This window comes from Zingiber officinale, chromosome 10A, assembly GCF_018446385.1.
Source record: "Zingiber officinale cultivar Zhangliang chromosome 10A, Zo_v1.1, whole genome shotgun sequence".
Taxonomy (NCBI): Eukaryota; Viridiplantae; Streptophyta; class Magnoliopsida; order Zingiberales; family Zingiberaceae; genus Zingiber; species Zingiber officinale.
Window position 1 is genome coordinate 93506401 of NC_056004.1, and position 20471 is coordinate 93526871.

The window sequence follows — 20471 nt, forward strand, 5'->3', positions numbered from 1 at the left end:
CAGGGTTCTACCATTTGGAGATCCCTACTCGCATATTACTCTTGATACGATTTATTCGTATTTTTTGGGGGGGCGAGCGAGTACCCACTATGACCCAGTTTAGGTCAGTTGCTCTTCGAGTCCAAGACTACGCCCTTTATAGGGTCTTAGTCTTTTGCATTTTACCATTGACCACTCGCGATATCGCGGTGATGTGTCCTTTCCACTCTTTTCTTCTCTATGCCTTGTGTCATAGGTTAGATATTGACATCAGTTTACACATTTTTTCTACCATTATCTACTCGGCCGGATTTGTGACTAGTGGACGAGTTCATATGTCATACTGTCATATTTTGACAGCATATATTGCCTACTTGGGCATTGATGTCACCAGAGGTGATATTCGCCCTATGACCGAGTTTGACGTTATAAGAGCTAGGAACTTCTCCCTAGCGGGTGTCCATATAGATGGTGAGGGTATCATGTCTTGGCAGAGGGGGGCACAGCACCAGCCCGACCCAGATGCCCAGCAGGAGGAGGCAGAGTAGGATGAGTTTTTTCTCGCACTGTTTCCTGACGAGGCCGCTCTTGCCCCACCACCAGCTCGAGCACCACGTCCCGCTCCTCTCACTCTAGCCGATCGAGTATCCAGACTAGAGAGAGTTATGTCGAGCCTCCAGCAGGAGTCCTCCAAGTTTCACCGAGACATACGGCGAGAGGTCTCCGGCCTACGACGAGAGGTGCGACAGGAGGTCTCCGATCTACGACGAGATGTGCGGTAGGAGATCTCCGACCTGCGACGAGACCTATGAGAGGATGATCGGACCCGCCACACTGAGCTGTTGGCGCTACTTCATTCTTTGGGTTCCGGACCACCTCCTTCATCATCTTAGTAGTTGTGATTGTTATATAGTTCTGTTATGACTTTATTACAGCTCTTGTAGTACATCTTGATCTATTGAGTATCATTTCAGATTTGATTGGTTCTGCTCTAATTTAATAAATTAGGATCATTAAAATTTAAACTGCTTTCAAAATGAGTGTTTTAAATTCTAGGTTAAAATTGTTTTATTTTTCAAAATTTTCCTACTTTTAGAATTTCAAAATAATTTTAGCCTTAGACTAGAAAATTTTCCTTAGAAATCACGTTCCCCTAGGACTAGTACTTGAGCATCTCACCAACACCCTAGGTTTACCTTACTTATGATTGACAAACATAGAAAGGAGTGAGATGCATAGGCCAGTTGCCTGGACTTAAGATGCTTATATCAGTGCATCGATATAAGTCTGGGCGTTAAATACCAAACACATATTGATCAAGTTAAGTTAGTCAGTTTAGTCAAACACTAACTGATTACTAATGCCCTTAACTTGACTAACCAAGTGAAAGCTGCTATCTTTTGATAGTTAGTAATTATCTAATTGGTTAGACAGCTATTTTGAATGTCAAGTTTAGGGGGAGGATTAAATCATTTTTTTACTTAGCACTTAGTTTCAAAAGCTTTACTTTAAAATAATATCAGGTTCAGGGGGAGGAATTAGTTAAATATTTATTTTCCCTTTATTAAAAATATTTTAAAATTTATGTTTGGAATTTACAAAAATTAGTTTTGAAAATTGCTTTGTTATTGAAAATTAGATTTTTCAAAACTTAAGTTTAGGTTACTTAAAAGCTTACTTTCATAAAATTATATTTGAAAAGTATGTTTCAAAACATAGTTTCCTTTAAAAACTGAGCCAAATCTTGAAAATGTTGAAAATTGGATTCAGCTTAAAAGTTGACTTAACTCTACTTAGTTTTAAAAATCTGGATTGTTGCAAATTACTATCAACTTGATTTCGAAGATTTTACTTTTATAAAATTATCTTTGTAAAAGGTTATTAGCTACTTCTTCCATAACTTAGCTATTTTGAAAAGATTTTCTTAAAGCAAAAAAACTTTAGTCATTCAAACTCTCCCAAGTTAACTTGACATCATTTCTCAATTTTTACGTTTTTTTGTATGCTGTACTTGACCTATGTTCCTATTTGATGAATGCCAAAGGGGGAGGGATAGGTGGTTAAGTTAGAGCAATAAAAAGTCAAACTTAAAAACTAACTTAAACCTTAAATATCATGCTTGTTCTTTTACTTACATATCTTTTCACTAACTTAACTAGGTTGTCATTCCATCAAAAAGGGGGAGATTGTTGGTGCGGTTAGCACTAACGGTCTAATTCAGGTTTTGATGAATGACAAATTAGGTTAAGTTAGATTTGTCGTTGTCTAACACTCTGATCAAGTGTGCAGGCGAAGTCCAGACAGGTCGACGAGCTGATCGAATGTTTGGCACGAAGCCCAGCTATGTCAACGGGCTGACCGGATAGCTGGCACGAAGTCCAAATGGGTCGAAGGGCTGACCGGACATTTGGCACAAAGTCCAGCTAGGTCGACGGGCTGACCGGATAGCTGGCGAGAAGTCCAGACGGGTCGAAGGGCTGACCAGACATCTGGCAGGTGAGTAAAGGTAAGTTACTGGAAGGGAATGACTGTGAGGACGCGTACCCGAGAAGGGAACTTAGGCGCCGATCTGACTTAGAAACCATTTTGGAATTCTAAGTCTGTTAGTTAGTCATAGGAAAATCGTACCGGTTCCACTATACAAAATTTTTTTGTACAAGTGTCGAACCTTTCCTTAAATAACCTATTGTGTTTTTTAGAAGTTAAATTAGGAATCGCAGACGGAACTTAACATCATTGATTTCAAATTTAACTTATCTGTTATTATTGGTTTAGATTTGAATCGCAAGCGGAACTTAACACTATTGATTCAAATCCACCTATGTTATTAATTCCATTAAATATTAATTTCCAAAATTGGCTTCTAGGACTGCATGGCGAGGCACATAGCCTTCTTGGATATGGGAGCAACCACCGCCGCCTAGACAAAGCCTTTTAAGGAAAGCTAATATTTAATTTCCTTAAATAACTCTAGGTTAACCAAAAGGAACAATCGAATCACAAATTCAAAAAAGAAGAAAACACAAACTCGAAAAACTTATTCGAAAAACTAGATCTAATGCCTCTTGTGTTTGGAATTCATACAAAGAAAAATAAACTAGTATGATGCGGAAAATAAATACTAGTAATACCTTTCTTTGTGAACTTTAATGACCTCTTGATCTTCTACCGTATTCCTCTTCTAACCTCGGACGTTGTGTGGGCAACAATCTTCCGAGATGAGAACCACCAAGCACCTTCTTCTTCCTTCTAGGTTTCGGCCACCAAGAGTCCTTCTTGATGGATAGGTTCGGCCACCACCAATGAACCAAGGGATGCTAGAGACTAGGCATCCTTTCTCTCCTTCTTCTCCTTGCTTGATCCGGCCACCAAGAGAACTCCACCAATGAAGAAGCTTCGGCCACAATAAGGAGAGGAGAGAAAAAGAAGGGCCGGCCACACCACCAAGGAATAGAGGGAGGAAGAAAAAGAATAGAGTCGTTAGCCATGAAGGTACCTCTACCCCCTCTTTTATATTCCTTAGTCTTGGCAAATAAGGAAATTTTAAATAAAAACTTCCTTATTACTTTGCCATGAAAAGGAAAATTTAATTAATTAAAATTAAAATCCTTTTCACAATTATAATGGCCGGCCACTTTAATCCCCAAAACAAGGAGAGTTTTAATTAACACAAGAATTAAAACTTCCTAATTTGTTTCCGAAAATTTATAAAAATTTCTCCAATAATTTTTCCCTTCATGGTGGATTATAAAAAGAAATTTTTATAAATTAAAATCTTTCTTTTAAACATGTGGATAATTTTCAAAAAGGAAAGTTATCTCTAAAAATTAAAATCTCCTTTCAATCTACAAATAAGGAAAGATATCAAATCTTTTCTTAATCTTTTGTAGAAACTTATAAAAGAAATATTTAATTTTTAAACTCTCTTTTAAATCATGAACATGGTTAAAAAAGGAAAGTTTTCTTAAAATTAAAATCCACCTTTCAATCTACAAATAAGGAAAGATTTCAAATCTTTTCTTTATCTTTTGTAGAAAGCTATAAAAGGAAAGATTTAAATTTTAAACTCTCTTTTAAAACCATGATATCCACATTAAGAAAAAATTAAAAATAAAATCCCTTTTAATGTGATGTGGCCGGCCACACCAAGCTTGGATTCAAGCTAGGGCCGACCACCTCATGAACCCATGAACCATGCCTTTGGCCGACCCTAGCTTGGACTCCAAGCTAGCTTGGTCGGCCCCTATAGGATGGGTAAGAAGGTGGGTATAGGTGGGTATAGTACTCTATAATTAAGAGGCTACGATAGGGACCGGGAGGAGGAATTGGTTTTGGTCTCCCGATGAAATTAAACATCCCGTGTTCGCCCCGAACACAACTTAATTTCATCAATAATAATTCATTCCACTAAAGAACTATTATTGAACTACCGCACCAATCCCAAATTACATTTTGGGCTCCTTCTTATTATGAGTGTGTTAGTCTCCCTGTGTTTAAGATAATGAATGCCCACTAATTAAATGAGTTACTGACAACTCACTTAATTAATATCTTAGTCCAAGAGTAGTACCACTCAACCTTATCGTCATGTCGGACTAAGTCCACCTGTAGGATTTAACATGACAATCCTTATGAGCTCCTCTTGGGGTCATTCTCAACCTAGATTACTAGGACACAATTTCCTTCTATAATCAACAACACACACTATAAGTAATATCATTTCCCAACTTATCGGGCTTATTGATTTATCGAGCTAAATCTCACTCATTGATAAGTCAAAGAAATAAATACTAAATATATGTGTTGTTATTATATTAGGATTAAGAGCACACACTTCCATAATAACTAAGGTCTAGTTCTTTTATAAAGTCAGTACAAAAAGAACTTACCTAAATTAGTCCTACTCAATACACTTGGAGTGTATCAGTGTAATTTATTAGTTAAGATAAACTAACACTTAATTACACTATGACTACTTCAACGGTTTGTTTCTTTCCATTTTAGTCACGAGCAACTATTTATAATTTATAAAGAACCGACAACATGATCTTCTGTGTGTGACACCACACACCATGTTATCTACTATATAAATTAATTGAACAAATTACATTTAACAAATAAATGTAGATATTTGACCATTATGATTCTTTATTTCTAAATAAATATTTATACAAAAGCTAGGCTTTTAGTATACACTCTAACAATCTCCCACTTATACTAAAAGACTATGCTGCCATAAATGTTATCATACATCTGATTCCCAACCCTTCAACATGCCCATCAAAAGTTCTTGCCTTAAGGACCTTAGTGAAAGGATCTATAGGTCATCACTTAATGCAATCTAGGCGGCAACAACTTCTCCTCGTTTATACGATTTCTCGTATTGGGTGGTACTTGCGCTCTATTGTGTTTACTTGCCTTATTGACTTATGATTTCTTCGAGTTTTCTACTGCACCACTATTATTACAATAAATTGTAATGATTTTTGGACAAACCAAAAATCATATCTAAGTCCATCTTGAGGTTACTGAGTCATTCAACTTCTATGGCTGCCTCTGAGGCTGCCACATACTCAACTTTCATAGTGGAGTCTGAAAAACACCTATGCTTAACACTCCTCCATAGTCATGGCTTTACCTCCTAAAGTAAACATAAAACCCCGAGGTCGACTGACTATTGCCCCTATCTGATTGGAAGTCTAAATCTGTGTAACCCACAGGGATCAAATCATCTGCTTAGTAATCTAGCATATAATCCCTAGTCCTTCTCAGGTACTTCAATATATGCTTTACGACAGTCTAGTGTCCCGGTCCTGAGTTACTTTGATATCTGCTAACTATGCACTGGGCAAAACAGATATCCGATCTCGTGCATAACATACATTAGGCTTTCCAACAACCGAAGCATAAGGAACTTGCTTTCATGTCCTTTATCTGCTTTGATGTCTTTGGAGACATCTCTTTTAGATAAAGTTACTCCATGCCTGAAAGGTAGAAACCCTTTCTTGGAGTCTTGCATGCTAAAACGAGCTAGGATTGTTTCGATATATGAAGCTTGGGATAAGTAAAATATATTCTCTTCTTGCGATCCCTTTGATCCAAAAAATATATGCATTCTCCCAAGTCCTTCATATCGAATTGTTTGGACAACCATACCCTTACTTCTAACAACACTTTGATATTATTTCTAACTACCAAAAATGTTATCTACGTAAAGTACAAGAAATACCACCACGTTTTCATCATACTTCTTGTATATACAAAACTCATTCGGTTATAAAATAAATCCATAGGTCTGGATTACTTTATTAAACCGGATGTTCCAAGACCTTTAAGCTTTACTTCAGTCCATAGATTGATTGAGCTTACACACAAGATGCTCTTTGCTCTTTGCAATGAACCCTTCTGGTTGCTTTATATGGATGTTTTCTTCAAGACTTCCATTAAGGAAAGCTGTCTTGACATCCACTTGCTAAATCTCATAGATAAAAGAATCCGGATAGACTTAAGCATGACTACCGGCGAAAAGTTTCCTTTTTCAACAAGCCTTGCTTTGAAAGTTTCCACCTTCCTGTCTATCCCTCTTTTCCTATTATAGACCTATTTACACCCAATGTCTTTTACACCATTTGATGGTTCTACAAGCTCCCAGACTTTATTAGAATACATATATTCTAATTCTGTATTTATTGCTCTTTACAAAGATGTTGCATCTTTATCTTGGAGTATTTTGTCATAGGTCCAGGAATTAGGTTCATGTTCACCAGAGATCAAGTCCAAAGACTCTCCCAAAACATGAATATTTTAGGTTGCCTAGCAACCCTCCCACTACGACGAGGCACTTTCTGCAATTGTGTATCATTTGTGATATGTGTTGCAGTTTCTTGTAATATTTCATCTTGTACAGTTGGTAATAGATTAGACATGCCCTTTAATTTCCTTAAGAACAATTTTTACTCATGGGCTTGTGGTTCATAGTATAGTCCTTTTCTAAAATCGGGCATTGGTACCAACAATGACCTTCCGATTTTAAGGACTATAAACCTCTTTTCGTTTTTCTAGGATAACTCACAAACAAGTGTACTCATGTCCAACTTATCAGTGTCTCTCATGTGCTAGACCACCCAAATCCGAATATGCTTCAGACTAGGTTTACGCCCATTCTGCAATTCTATGAGAGTAGAGAGTTCTGACTTAGAAGGTACTATGTTCACTTCCATTTCCAGTGTATATCTTTAAAACGAATTTGGTAATTTTCTGAATAACTCATCATCGATCTAATTATTCCATAAGAGCCTTATACCTTATTTTCTACTACACCATTCTGTTGGGGTGTACCAGGTGCAGTTAGTTGGGATTAAATCCTGACTTTTGATAAGTAACTCCTAAACTCTCCTAAGAGGTACTCGTTACTACGCTTTCACCGTAGTGTCTTGATACTTTTACTTTGACGTTACTCCACATCAGCCTAGTACTCTTTGAACTAATCAAAACACTTAGACTTGTGGCGTGCCAAGTAAATGTATCCTTATCTCGAATAGTCGTCTATAAAAGAGACAAAATATTCGAAACAACCTCTTGTCTGGATAGTCAAAGGTCTACACATATCAGAATGAACCAATTCCAACATATCTTTGACTCTATATCCCTTTAAAAGCTTCTTGGTTATTTTTCCTTCCAAGTAAGACTCGTAGGTTGGAAAGATTTCCACTACCAATGAACCCAAGAGTTCATTGGTTATTATCCTTTGAATCCTACTCAAGTTAATATAACCTAACCATAGATGCCAAAAATATAATTAGTTCATTTCTGAAGGTTATTTTCTCTTATTAAAGTTAGAAAATATGTTATTAATTTCTATTTATTGCATTGTGGGAGTTATTGGATTATAAATTATCAACCAACGTACCAGAACAGATAACTTCCCTATTTTTCTTGATAACAAGTTTGTTATCATAATAGACAGAATATCTATTCTTTAATAGTTTAGAAACCGAAATCAGGTTCTTTCTAAACTTAGTACGTAAAGACAATTTCTAAAAATCTATATTATATTCCTATTAGAGGATAAACATCTCCCACTGCAACAGCTGCTAATTTTGTAGTAGTGCCTATGTAGACGGTGATTTTCTTTTCATATAGTTATCGGGTTTCCTGGAACCCTGCAATGAATTGCAAACATGATTAATGATATCTGTATCTATACTCCAGGTTCTGGTAGATAACACCACTAAACATGTTTCAACTAATGAATTAAATACACCTATATTGTTCTTGGTTCTAAGAAGACAGTTTACCTTAATGTCCAAGTCCTATTTCCAATCATTATAATTGGGATTTCTAAGTCTTTTCTATAGTATAACAACTAGGGGATTAACTAACATTTGAAAACCTAAGAATCACAAAAATATTTTGTCAAGACCTACTCCTTAAAAATCCCTGTGAATTTTGTATGCCACGATAGTGTGGACATATACAAAATCAAAGAGGAGATTTTATACATTAATTTTATTATCTCGTCAACCTTACTTTATGACGAATAAAATTAATAATTGGTCTGTCTTTAATCAAATATTTGGTCAAAACTTTGAATTTAAAATAACATTGATTCCTCAAACAATATTATTTAAATTCACCAACACCTCAAACACCGGGAATTATGCATGCCACGTTAGTGTGGACGTATACAAATTCAATATTCGTAAGAGGAGGGTCTTACCCATTAATTATCTTGTCAACCTTGAATTACCTCAAATACCATGAATTTTGTATGCCACGTTAGTGTGGAAGTATACAAATTCAATTGTTTGTAAGAGGAGGTATTAGCCATTTTATATTGTCAACCTAACTTTATGACAAATAAAATTACCTCAAACACCGTGAATTTTATATGCCACGTTAGTGTAGACGTATACAAATTCAAACATTTGTAAGAGGGGGTTTTACCTAACTTTATGACAAATTAATAGTTGGTATTGCTTTGGTCCCGCAAAACAATAGCAGTGACTCCGTTGGGGAGGATACTATTGAATGCGTCTAAGTGTATACCATTACTTGATACTTAGTCCATTAAATAGGGTTATGCCCTTCAGTTGGAGAAGATCACATGCTCCTAAATAATTTCCTATAACCATCCATAAAGGAAGGTTGATCTAGTGATCCGCAACAAACCCATCCGTTGTGGAGGGAGGTACTCAGAGCCAACACGCAAGCTTGTTGCATCACTTACAAACTAGTAATGGAGACTGTGGAATTTATTAAAATCTCTCTCCCACTTAGTTATTTAAAATGAGGATTTTAACCTATGCTAGCATACATCACATGCACATAAACATCACAGTAAATAAACGCAATAAATGTAGAAATTAATTTTCCAACTATTATGACCTTTTCCATCACTGTCTTCAGTATGCTCTAACCCTAGCTGCTGCCATCTTTAGCCACCGCCATCGGGTCGAGACGTCGCATCCATCTTGCTTCTTATTCCGCTGTGCCTCTGGTGCTTCAAAAGTACCACGCCTCGCAAGCATCCGATCTGTGACAAAAATAGAATTTTACATGTGTCGATCCTATATTCCACGAGGAAATGTACATGAAATCTAGATCGAAAATAAAATTCTAAAATCCTAGGGCTAATACAGCTCCTGTTGTATTAGTTACATACAATCATGCACACACACAATAATGCCCTTGATATGTCCAAGGGTCCAATCACACACAACATCTATAAGCCATAATAGTTGGAGTCTGCAAGCAAAAAGTTAGCATATCCTACTATTATCCTATCTAAATTATGTATGACATGTGCATAACCTATTTGAATTCTAAACACAGAGAGGCAAACCCTAGCTCTGATACCAATTGTTGTGCCCAAAGGATGTCCACATATCTCCACAATGACATGATATTGTCCACTTTGGGCCTAGGCCCTCATGGCTTTGCTCTTTAGCTATACCCAAAGGCCTCATGCCAATGGAGATATCTTGCATCCTTTTAACCCCATGATCTTTATCAAATCTTTCCAATGTGGGACTTTGATTGAACCCCAACAAAGTCGAGAACTTGACTAGATTCCGGTCTCGAAAAGATGGAATCTAAGTCATACTCTTTATGTTGAATTTATAAAATGTACTAATACGTTGTTTTGCAGGATATTCATTATATATTTTGCCTCGGACTAACATTGTCTTGCAGGAGAAGGACTTTTCTGGAGAAAGGAGGTCCAGGCGCCCGGAAGGGATCCAGGCGTCGACACGTGGAGCTCGTTGGTTGGGACTGCTACGTCACACCAGGGCGCCCGGAAGGGATCCAGGCGCCCTGAGCATCCTATAAAAGGAGGGTCAAAGGCGAAGCTCAAAACAACAACTCTGAATTGACGATCTGCTCTCTTGCGACGCTACTCCGACAAAGCTCCATTCTTTTCTTATTGCTTTATATTTATCGGTATTTTATTTCTAGCTTTTCTGAACTTAATATATTCTTGTAATCAATTATTCGAATTGCTAGTGGATTGCCCAACGAAAGCACTCGACAAGTGCGGGCCTTGGAGTAAGAGTCGACACAGGCTCCGAACCAAGTAAAAAGAACATGTGTTAGCCTTGTTCCTTTTTACTTTACTTTTCCGCTGCGTTTACTTTGTTCGAAAGTTTTATATCAATATTCACCTCCCCCCCCCTCTATCGATTCTTTACGATCCAACAGGTACTCCCGGTGCTGCTGCATAAGCTGGAGCATGTACCACTGGTGGTACTGCAAGGTCGATATGGGTGGTTGCAGCTGGAAGTACGAAAATGGAGCAACCGGTACCGCTGGTGCGAGTGCTAGGTACACTATAGGTACTGGGGGCATAGGTGCCGCTAGTGTCGGGTACACGGTAGGTCCAGGTGGCGGTGGTGCTTGGTACACCGTAGGCTCCACCGGAGCAGGTGCAGGGTATGCTAGTGGTACCGTAAATACGGTAGGGGTGGGTACAGCGTGTGCAGCCGAGGTAGGTACCTCTAAAGGAGCCATCGGGGTCTGAGAGCCCGACACACCCGCAGTATCTTGAGGCTATCCCTGACCGACAGGCTCAAACCCAGTAGGGATCTCTGGCGAGTCTATTGTAAGAGATTCCAAAGTCCTCTTACGTGGCTGTCGAGCACCACGTCTCGCAGCTACTTGTGTAGATCTCCTCATATCTGTTAAGTTATATCACATATATTACTACAAGTAACAAAATTATAAAAATTACCTTTATACCTATTTGCTGTCTGGAGATGTCCCGTCGTTGTCCAGTCCCCCTTTATGACCTCGGAATCCCATACGAGAAAATCGACGGAAATCCATACAAATCCAAAATGGAAATCCAAACAAATCTGAAAATAAATACCCAAGTTTACTAGCAACCTGGGCTAACCCTAAAATCCAGAACGCCAAAAGCAGGTATTGTAACCCGCTCTGATACCAATAAATTGGTATCAGATTAATCTCAAAAATCCGTAACACGAAAAACAAACAAGTATCGTCAACCTGGCTCTGATACCAAATAAATTGGTATCAGATTATTTCAAAAATCCAACACACAAAACTCGGCTCGCCACAACAAAATACGAAAAACCAAGCATCCAAAAACTTGGTTCTGATACCAAATAAATTGTCATGCCCCGGAGGAGTCCCTGCCAGAAGAAATTTCGGCAGCATCTCCCCTGAACGGGTGACAATCTGAAACTTACTACATCATCCAGATACCTCGTCCAACACGGCCGGAACATACATATATAAAATAAGCAATCACCACGACATTTAATAGTAAAACTACACTAATGTAACGATAAAGAAAAGTCATCTCAAAAATCCTACTCAACTACACGCATAAAGCTCAAATCCGATATCCTACTCCACTACACCCATAAAACACAAATCATAATGAACTCACCTCTTCTGCCATCCAGGCAGGCATGTAACAAAACATATCCAATAAAAATCCATCGACAATAAAATAAACCATACAATATCCATAAAGCAAAACTAGTACAAGTCCAGATAGTGCAATAAGAAATAAAACCAAAAGACCCCATAAAAATATCCTTGCGAGCTACAGGGGACTAGCGACTGGAACTCCTCCGGGCAGCCTCAACCTGAAAATAGTAAATATCCACAGGGTGAGTCAACTCCTCAGTGGGTAACTACTGGTATGCATAATAAAGAAAATAACAAATATCACTAACCATGCATACAGTCTCTTGATATAAGAAGGATAAATGCAACTGAAATAAATAGGAGAACAACTGTACTAACCAGGACCCGGTATATGGATAAAAAACCCGAGAGGTATAGAAATCCTATATGCATGTCAAACAAATGCATACATCCAATATGCAGCATATAAGTGCAGCAAACACAAGCAATACATGCATCAATGCATATGATGCCAATAACATGTCCTGGTTACCCCTACTGCCAGTCATCCATCTCACACACGATGGTGAGACCGAGTAGGTAGGGTTGTGACAATCGTGCACTCTGCCATCACTGCTCCTGATGAGTGACCGAGTGGACGGGATGCTGTCGGAGTACACCTATCCTCCTGTTGGAGTGTATACTGAAAGCCTAAGCTTTGTAAACATTCATTATGAATAAAGAATCACATTTGGTCAAATTGTCTACATTTAGTTGTAGTTGTTTAATTAATTTATATTGTAGATAACATAGTATGTGGTGTCACATGCAGAAGATAATGTTATCAATACCTTATAAATTATAAACAGTAGCTCACGACCAAAATGGAAAGGAACAAACCATTAGAAGGTCGTAGTGTAATTAGGTATTAGTTTATCTTGACTATATAATTACACTAGTACACTCAGAGTGTATTGAGTAGGACCATTTGAGGTCGTTTCTTTTATACTGACTTTATAAAGGAACAAAGACCTCAGTTATTATGGAAGTGTGTGCTCTTAATCCTAATATAATAACAAGCACATATATTTGATATTTATTTCTTTAATTTATCAATGGGTGAGATTTAGTTCGATGAATCAATAAACCCAATAAGTTGGGAAATGATATCACTTATAGTGTGTGTTGTTGATTATAGAAGGAAACTGTGTCCTAGAGATACTAGGTTGATAAAGTCCTCAAGAGGAGCTCATAAGGATTGTCATGTTAAACCCTGCAGGTGGACTTAGTCCGACATGATGATAAGGTTGAGTGGTACTACTCTTGGACTAAGATATTAATTAAATGAGTTGTCAGTAACTCACTTAATTAGTGGACATTCGATATCTTAAACACAGGGAGACTAACACACTCATAATAAGAAGGAGCCCAAAAATGTAATTTGGGATTGGTGCGGTAGTTCAATAATAGTTCTCTAGTGGAATGAATTATTATTGATAAAATTAAGTTGTGTGTTCGGGGCGAACACGGGATGCTTAATTTTATCGAGAGACCAAAACCAATTCCTCCTCTCGGTTCCTATCGTAGCCTCTTATTTATAGAGTACTATACCCACCTATACCCACCTTCTATACCCACCAATAGGGGGTCGGCCAAGCTAGCTTGGGAACCAAGCTAGGGCCGGCCTAGGTATAAATTGGGGTGGTCGGCCCTAGCTTGAACCCTAGCTAGTGGGGGCCGGCCAAATTAAATTAAAAAGGAATTTTAATTTTAATTTTTATTATGTGGAAGAAATAATTTATTAAAGAGAATTAAAATTAAAATATCTCTCTTGTAAAAGATCTACAAAAGATTAAAGAAAGAGATTAGATCTCTTTCCTTATTTGTAGATTGGTGAGATATTTTATTTAAAATTATCCACATGTTGATAAAATTAAAATTATAGAAATTTCCTTTTATCAACCATGAAGAGATTTTTAAAGAGAAATTTTATTTTTAAAATTTCCGGAAACAAATTAGGAAGTTTTAATTTGTTGATTAAAACTTGTCTAATTTATTTCCTCTTGATGTGGCCGGCCATTAAAGTTTAATTGGAAAATTTTATTTTATTTTTCTCAATTAAATCATGTCAAGGAAATTAAGGAAATTTTATTGTAATTAAATTTCCTAATTTGCCTAGGCCAAGGAATATAAAAGAAGGGGTAGGGGTGCCTTCATGAGACACAACCTCTATTATTTTCTCTCCCTCTTTTGTTCCTTGGTGTGGCCGGCCATCCTTTCCCTCTCTTCCTCTTGTGGTGGCCGAACCCCTCTCTTTCCTTGGAGCTCTTGTGGTGGCCGGATACTACTTGGAGAAGAAGGAGAAGAAGAAGAAGGAGAGGAAGCGAGCATCTCTTGGAGCTTGGTTAGTGTTTTGATTTTCTTCCTTGGTGAAGCTTCTTTCTTTGTGGCCGAACCTAGCTAGGAGGAGAAGAAGGTGGTTGGTGGTTTCTCATCTCGGAAGATCGTTGCCCACACAACGTCCGAGGTTAGAAGAGGAATACGGTAGAAGATCAAGAGGTTTTTCTACAAGGTATAACTAGTAATTTTTTCTTTCCGCATCATACTAGTTATTTATGGAAATAATACCAAATACAAGAGGCTTACGTTCTAGAATTTCGAATATATTTTTCGATGTTGTGTTCTTTTGTTTTTTTCTTTTCCTTGTGATTTGATTGTTCTCTTCGGTTAACCTAAAGTTATTTTAGGAAATTACATATTAGATTTCTATAAAAGGTTTTGTCTAGTCGGTGGTGGTTGCTCCCATATCCAAGAAGGCCATGTGCCTCGCCACGTCAGTACTGGGAACCGATTATGGAAATTAATATTTAATGGAATTAATAACTTAAGGTGATTTGGGTCGAACGTGTTAAGTTCCGCAGGAGATCCAAGTCAAAACCTAAAAGAACAAATAGATTAAGTTTTGGATCAAACGTGTTAAGTTCCGCAGGCGATCCAAAATTTAATTTAAAAGAACACATGGTAGCTAGGAAAAGGTTCAGACCTTTGTACAAAATTTTTGTACAGTGGAACCTCTAGGCTTTCCGAGTAGCAACCAACACCTCCTACCCCAAATCATAAGTGGGGGAGCGCAATGCTCTCATCTCCCTAAGCAAGCCCAGAGGAGGGATCCCTGCCGGCTACCACGCTGCGTCACACTACCCATGAGCGGACCAACGGAGCAAAACAGAGCAAACTATCTGCCGGCTACCATGCTGCGTCTCCAGACCAGCGGAGCCTAACAGAGCAGAACTGTCTACCGGCTACCACGCTGAGTCACCGGACCAACGGAGCCTAACAGCAGAACTGTCACACACTTGCCTGACATACTACTAACTCATGAGTGGTGGTGTGTGCAGATCTATGTAACTGGCGATGTGCTCAACAATAATGGAGTCGACTATCGCACAGTATGCAATCATGCGAGATGACGCATGATACTAAGCATGGGAATTTCCTGAACCTATCCATCTCTACAAAATGTGTACCATAGGATAAAGAATCAAATCAAAGGTATACAGATTAGATAAGGTATAAAAACCTAGGTCCTGAACATAATAAAGCATGGTTATGTCACTACCCCTATAAGCATGTATAATCAGGTAGGTACTAACATGAAGTGCATAACAAGTAAACAAAACAATGCAGATAAGAAACATAATCATTACTATTTGTTAAAAACACTACTATGAATATCAAATGACATATCTAAAAGGATAAGTCAAAGTATCTGCCTCCAATAAGAGGATCGTATCCGAAATAGATCCCTCGTCGAGACACCGTCTCGAATCAAAGTCCTATAATAAATCGTACAGTTTAGCTAAGTTTAATTATAAAAAAATAGCTAAACCAAATTATTTTTCTCCAAGAACCCTAATTAAATAGTTAATCCCAGTTAACTATCCCTAATCCAAAGCTTAGGGTTCCATTCCTAACTTAACCATAAGTCAACCTAACTACACATGAACCACCAACTATATAATGAATCAAACCTATCCAAACAAACTCACCCAACTTCGATCGTGGTATTGCTGTCGAGGAATAAATGGCTATCCGGAGGTAGCTCTTGCCGAAAATCTATGGATGGTGCTACTGTGAAGTTACTGCAAACAACCCCTAGTTAGCACAAACAATTCTTACTAGAATTAAGCCCCAAAATACTACAACCTTACCTAAATTCGAAGTCTCGACCGGTGTAGTAATTTTAATAGTTACCTAGTAACTTTTATAATTTTATTGTAAATATTTAGGTAGTTGTTATAAATATTTTTAAATAATTTTGTTAAAATTTAAATTTTTTTTACTAAGTGGATAAATAATTTTGATATAAAAGTGTTCAACGTTTAAGATTAGGGTTTAAAGTTTAGCTAAAACTATGTGACAGCTACTTGTTACTATAATTGTTTTAAAATGATTTTGACCCATTTAAAATTATTTTGATAAAGTTTAAAGAAGTTTAACTAAGTTGATAAATAATTTTTTGATGTAATAATATTTTGTGTATAGCAATTTTGATTGAAATGATTTTTTTTTTTTTTTTGTGTTGTAGCAGTCAACAAGTAGCTGCTTACACAATTACAAAACTATAAATATTAAAATCTTAAATCTTAAATGAATATTATTATATCAAAATATTATTTACTAATTTGATCAAAATTATTTAAACATCGATAAAATCATTTTAAATTAATTACAGAAGTTTTAAGTAGTTGGTACACTATTATATTAGGTCCTATATATTGCAACATCTAAAAAAAACTTTTACATGGTGTACCCATTAGTTGATAATAAGATTAAGAATGCGTTTGGTTCAAGTTATCATATATAACCTTGGTTATGTGATTATCAGATAATCACATAACTAAGATTATGGGGAATAAAATATAACCAAATGTTGTTTGATCAATATAGGTAATGCAACAAAAACATGTTTGTTTGAAGGTTTTAATGAATAACCTAGTTTAGTATTTTACTAGATTACCCTTAGTTACAAAATAAACTATACATATTATTATTATTTAAACTCTATTATATTTTATTATATTTTCACATTATATATATATATATATATATATATATATATATATATATATATTATGTTTTTTTTTAAATTTTTATATTTTTAAGTTTTTTTTATTTTTTAGGGGTTGTTACATTTTTCTATTTTTAATTTTTTTTTAATGTTTTTAAACATTTTTTTATTATTTTTTACTTTTTAAAATTTTTTACGTTTTTTCTATTTTTAATGTTTTTTTGTATTTTTTTTAAAAAATTTTAATGTTTTTTCTATTTTTTTAAAGTTTTTTTTTACTATTTTTAATTTTTTTATTATTTTTTAATAATTTTTTATTTTTTTAAAAAAAAATTACATTTTTTTATATTTTTCATTTTTTTACATTTTACTTTTTTTTTCACATTTTTCTTTTATCCGAGGATATTTTGGGTAAAAAAAATTCGATAACCCCGGAATAAAAAAAAATTTCAATTTTATGAGGTTTTCCTATTCCTGATTGCATGTCCTTTTTGCTGATGTATCGAGCATGAAACATTACTCAGGAATCATCGATTACCTAAATAAATAAAATTTTTATTGATAACTTTAAATAAATAATCAAGATTATCAGAAATGACCTTCAATCAAACACAACCTAAAGATAAATCCTAAAGATAAAGAATACTGTTTGTAATACTTTCTTGATAACTGGTAAATATTATAGTAGCAAGTGACAGCTGTTACAACAGTATTAAAATAGTAAATATTCTCAGGATAAAACATCTAAATAAACGTCCTTTTAATATTTTTGGAAAAAGGAATACGTTTTTTTTATTCTTTACCTCCTAATTGGAGACATCATTTTTATTTTTATCCCATTATTTTATCATTGAACAAGATAAATATATTTAAGTGATAAAAGTTGGCATTTTAACTAATCAAACAAAGTCCATAAAAAAAAAATCCAATCGTATTAAATTATTTACATATTTATTTATTAATTTCTAAATAATAATCAAAATTTCGCGCACTCCGTTTCGATCGCGTCGCCGGTCATTTCAGAACCCACCGCTACCGATTCCACCGGTCACCCTCTGCTTCACTCCGACGGTCGCGACCCTCCACGGCGCCTATAAGTACCGTCGCCGACGCGATTAATTTAAATTCTTCCGCTCCGCCGCCGCCGACATGAACCGCACCGCGTCTCTCGCCGCCCTCCTCCTCCTACTCGCTGTGGCCGGCGCCGGCCCAGGCAGGGCCCAACAACCCGCAGCCTCGCCGACTACCCATTCGCCCTTTGCCTCTGTCTCACCTGGCTCTCCGTATTCGAGCGCAAGCGGCGTCTCCCAGCCCCCCTCTGCCGACTCCCCGACGGCGGCGGCGCCCAATCAATCGGATGATGCTCCGACCCCATCCCCGGACCAAACCCCCAGACTGGCGCCTTCTGCTTCCGCCCCTGCACCCGATTCCGGACCCGCTTCCTCCCCGGCGAGTTCCCCCTCCTCCTCTCCCACTCCCGAAGCTTCATATTCCTCCCCCTCCCCCTCCCCCTCCCCCTCCTCCTCTCCCACTCCTGAAGCTTCATATTCCTCCCCCTCTCCCTCCACCTCAATGTCCGTCTCTCCCTCACCCTCCGCCACCGCACAAGTCCCAGGGCCGGCTTTTGACGTGGCGGACTCTCCCATAGACGACTTGCTGCCGCCAGGGGCTCCGGACTCCGATGTGTCGTCTTCCATATCCGATTTGCTGGCCCCTGGTCCGGCCGACGATTCTACCGATGATACCGCCTCGGCTAGCCGTGCCGCCGTTGCCACCGCATTCCGCACGGTGGCGGTAGCTTTAGCCGCTGCCGCCATTGCTTCCTAAATTTTTGATATTATTATTATTATTATTTTTCCTTTTTTTTAAATGTCTGTCTGTATGCGCCCATATAAACGGTCTAGTTCATCAAATAGGGGGCATACGAATATACGATGCATATTTGAATTTTACAATTAAAGGCCGTCTCATTTTTAATTAAAATCAAATGGATGTCATATTTTACTTTAAATGGTCCAAAATACTTTTATATTATTTAATCATTCAGTGTATAAAAATTACATATTAATTTTTATAATTGGTAGAAATTATATATTAGTTTTTACATGATAAATTATGATCAAATAATATTTATTTGAAATATAATGAATGTCATACCGTCTTTATAAATTATTTTATTAGTTAAAAATATTATTTTAATTAAATTATTGTTCAGAGAAATAAAATCAAAATGATTTAAAGTAATTGTGTTAAAAACTAGCAACTAATTTTTTCATGGTATAAAAGTTATATGTTATTTTTTACCATATGTAAAAATTATATGCTAATTTCCATACCATCGGTCGTAATAAGAAAATATTCATTTGAATATTTTCTACTAGTTAAAATGGTATTTTAATTAAATTATTATTTAGAGAAAGAAAATTAAAATAATATAAAATTATTATTTTAAAAACTAATAACTAGCTTTATGAGTGATAAAATAATAAAAGATATTCTTGACAATTTATGTTAAATGAGATATTCATTCGACTTTAATTGAAAATGAAATGTTTTGAAGATTTTGTAAATGGTGGACATCTTTTCATTATTTTTCTCTATATAATAAATATACAAAATTATATTTTAAATTTATCTTAATAAGATTATAAATTATCTCAACCGAATCAAGTCATTGTCTAGACTAGTAACCCTTGTGATTTACCTCCTTCGTATTAATCTAGAGACAAATTGATGAAGATATTGGAGACGAACGAAGAATCATCTTTTATCACAATTGATAAAATAAAATGGAGTGTTGACTCTAAAAAGAGTTTAAATTTTGTTCAAATTTAATTATTTTTTTAATTTACACATGTTGTTCAAGTCTATATTTTTTTATTTATTTACAAATTTAATAAGATTTTTTTATGAATAAAATTCACAAATTTTGTTGGTGGGCATTACTCATAACGAACATTATTTATAGTAAATATGTATATAGCAAAAAAATTATATAATGTGGCAAAAGGTGATTCGTTCGCCCCCAGTATTCTTGTCAATTCGTCTCTAGGTCAACACGGAGGAGGTAAATCACGGGTGACTACTAGTCATTAGTGCAAATGGCCAAGACATGGGGGAGGTTATGCTCGATCATGCCGAGTTTCGACCCCAAAATTTCATATGACAATACCCCATGTCTTAATCATCGCACCGTCCCGAGGGGTCGCAAAAGAAATGTACAAGCAACACTAGGTGTCCATAGAGCGGTAGACGCATATCTAGACATGTATCCGAATCTTGAGGAAGATCCTCTCTACGTATGGCATATGATCCGTATTCTGCAGCCTACCATGCGCCAATAGCCAGAAGATGAAGTGATGTTTGGGAAGTAGGTACGGTTTCCATACCATCTTGATCCATTGTTGTTGGACACCTCGCGGTCAAAAGAAATCATAGGCTTTGGCAACCCCTTGCTTCTCCACAATGAACCATCCAATAAATTTCATGTTAACTACATCATGGCCTCCGGCTTGCTGCACCATTTGGTCCCAAATCTATAGGA

At 36.5% G+C, this 20471-nt stretch overlaps 1 protein-coding gene across 1 annotated transcript; it reads left to right on the plus strand.

Moving 5' to 3' along the window:
- Window positions 1-18076: 18076 nt before the first annotated feature.
- Window positions 18077-18754, plus strand: LOC122026795 (vegetative cell wall protein gp1-like). The gene has a single exon (XM_042585510.1). It carries the CDS (start codon window positions 18077-18079, stop codon window positions 18752-18754), a length of 678 nt encoding a protein of 225 aa, XP_042441444.1.
- Window positions 18755-20471: the final 1717 nt, after the last annotated feature.

What these genes read in the sequence shown, in the direction of transcription:
- LOC122026795 (XM_042585510.1), top strand. Translation starts at nt 18,077, where the DNA reads ATGAACCGCACCGCGTCTCTCGCCGCCCTCCTCCTCCTACTCGCTGTG.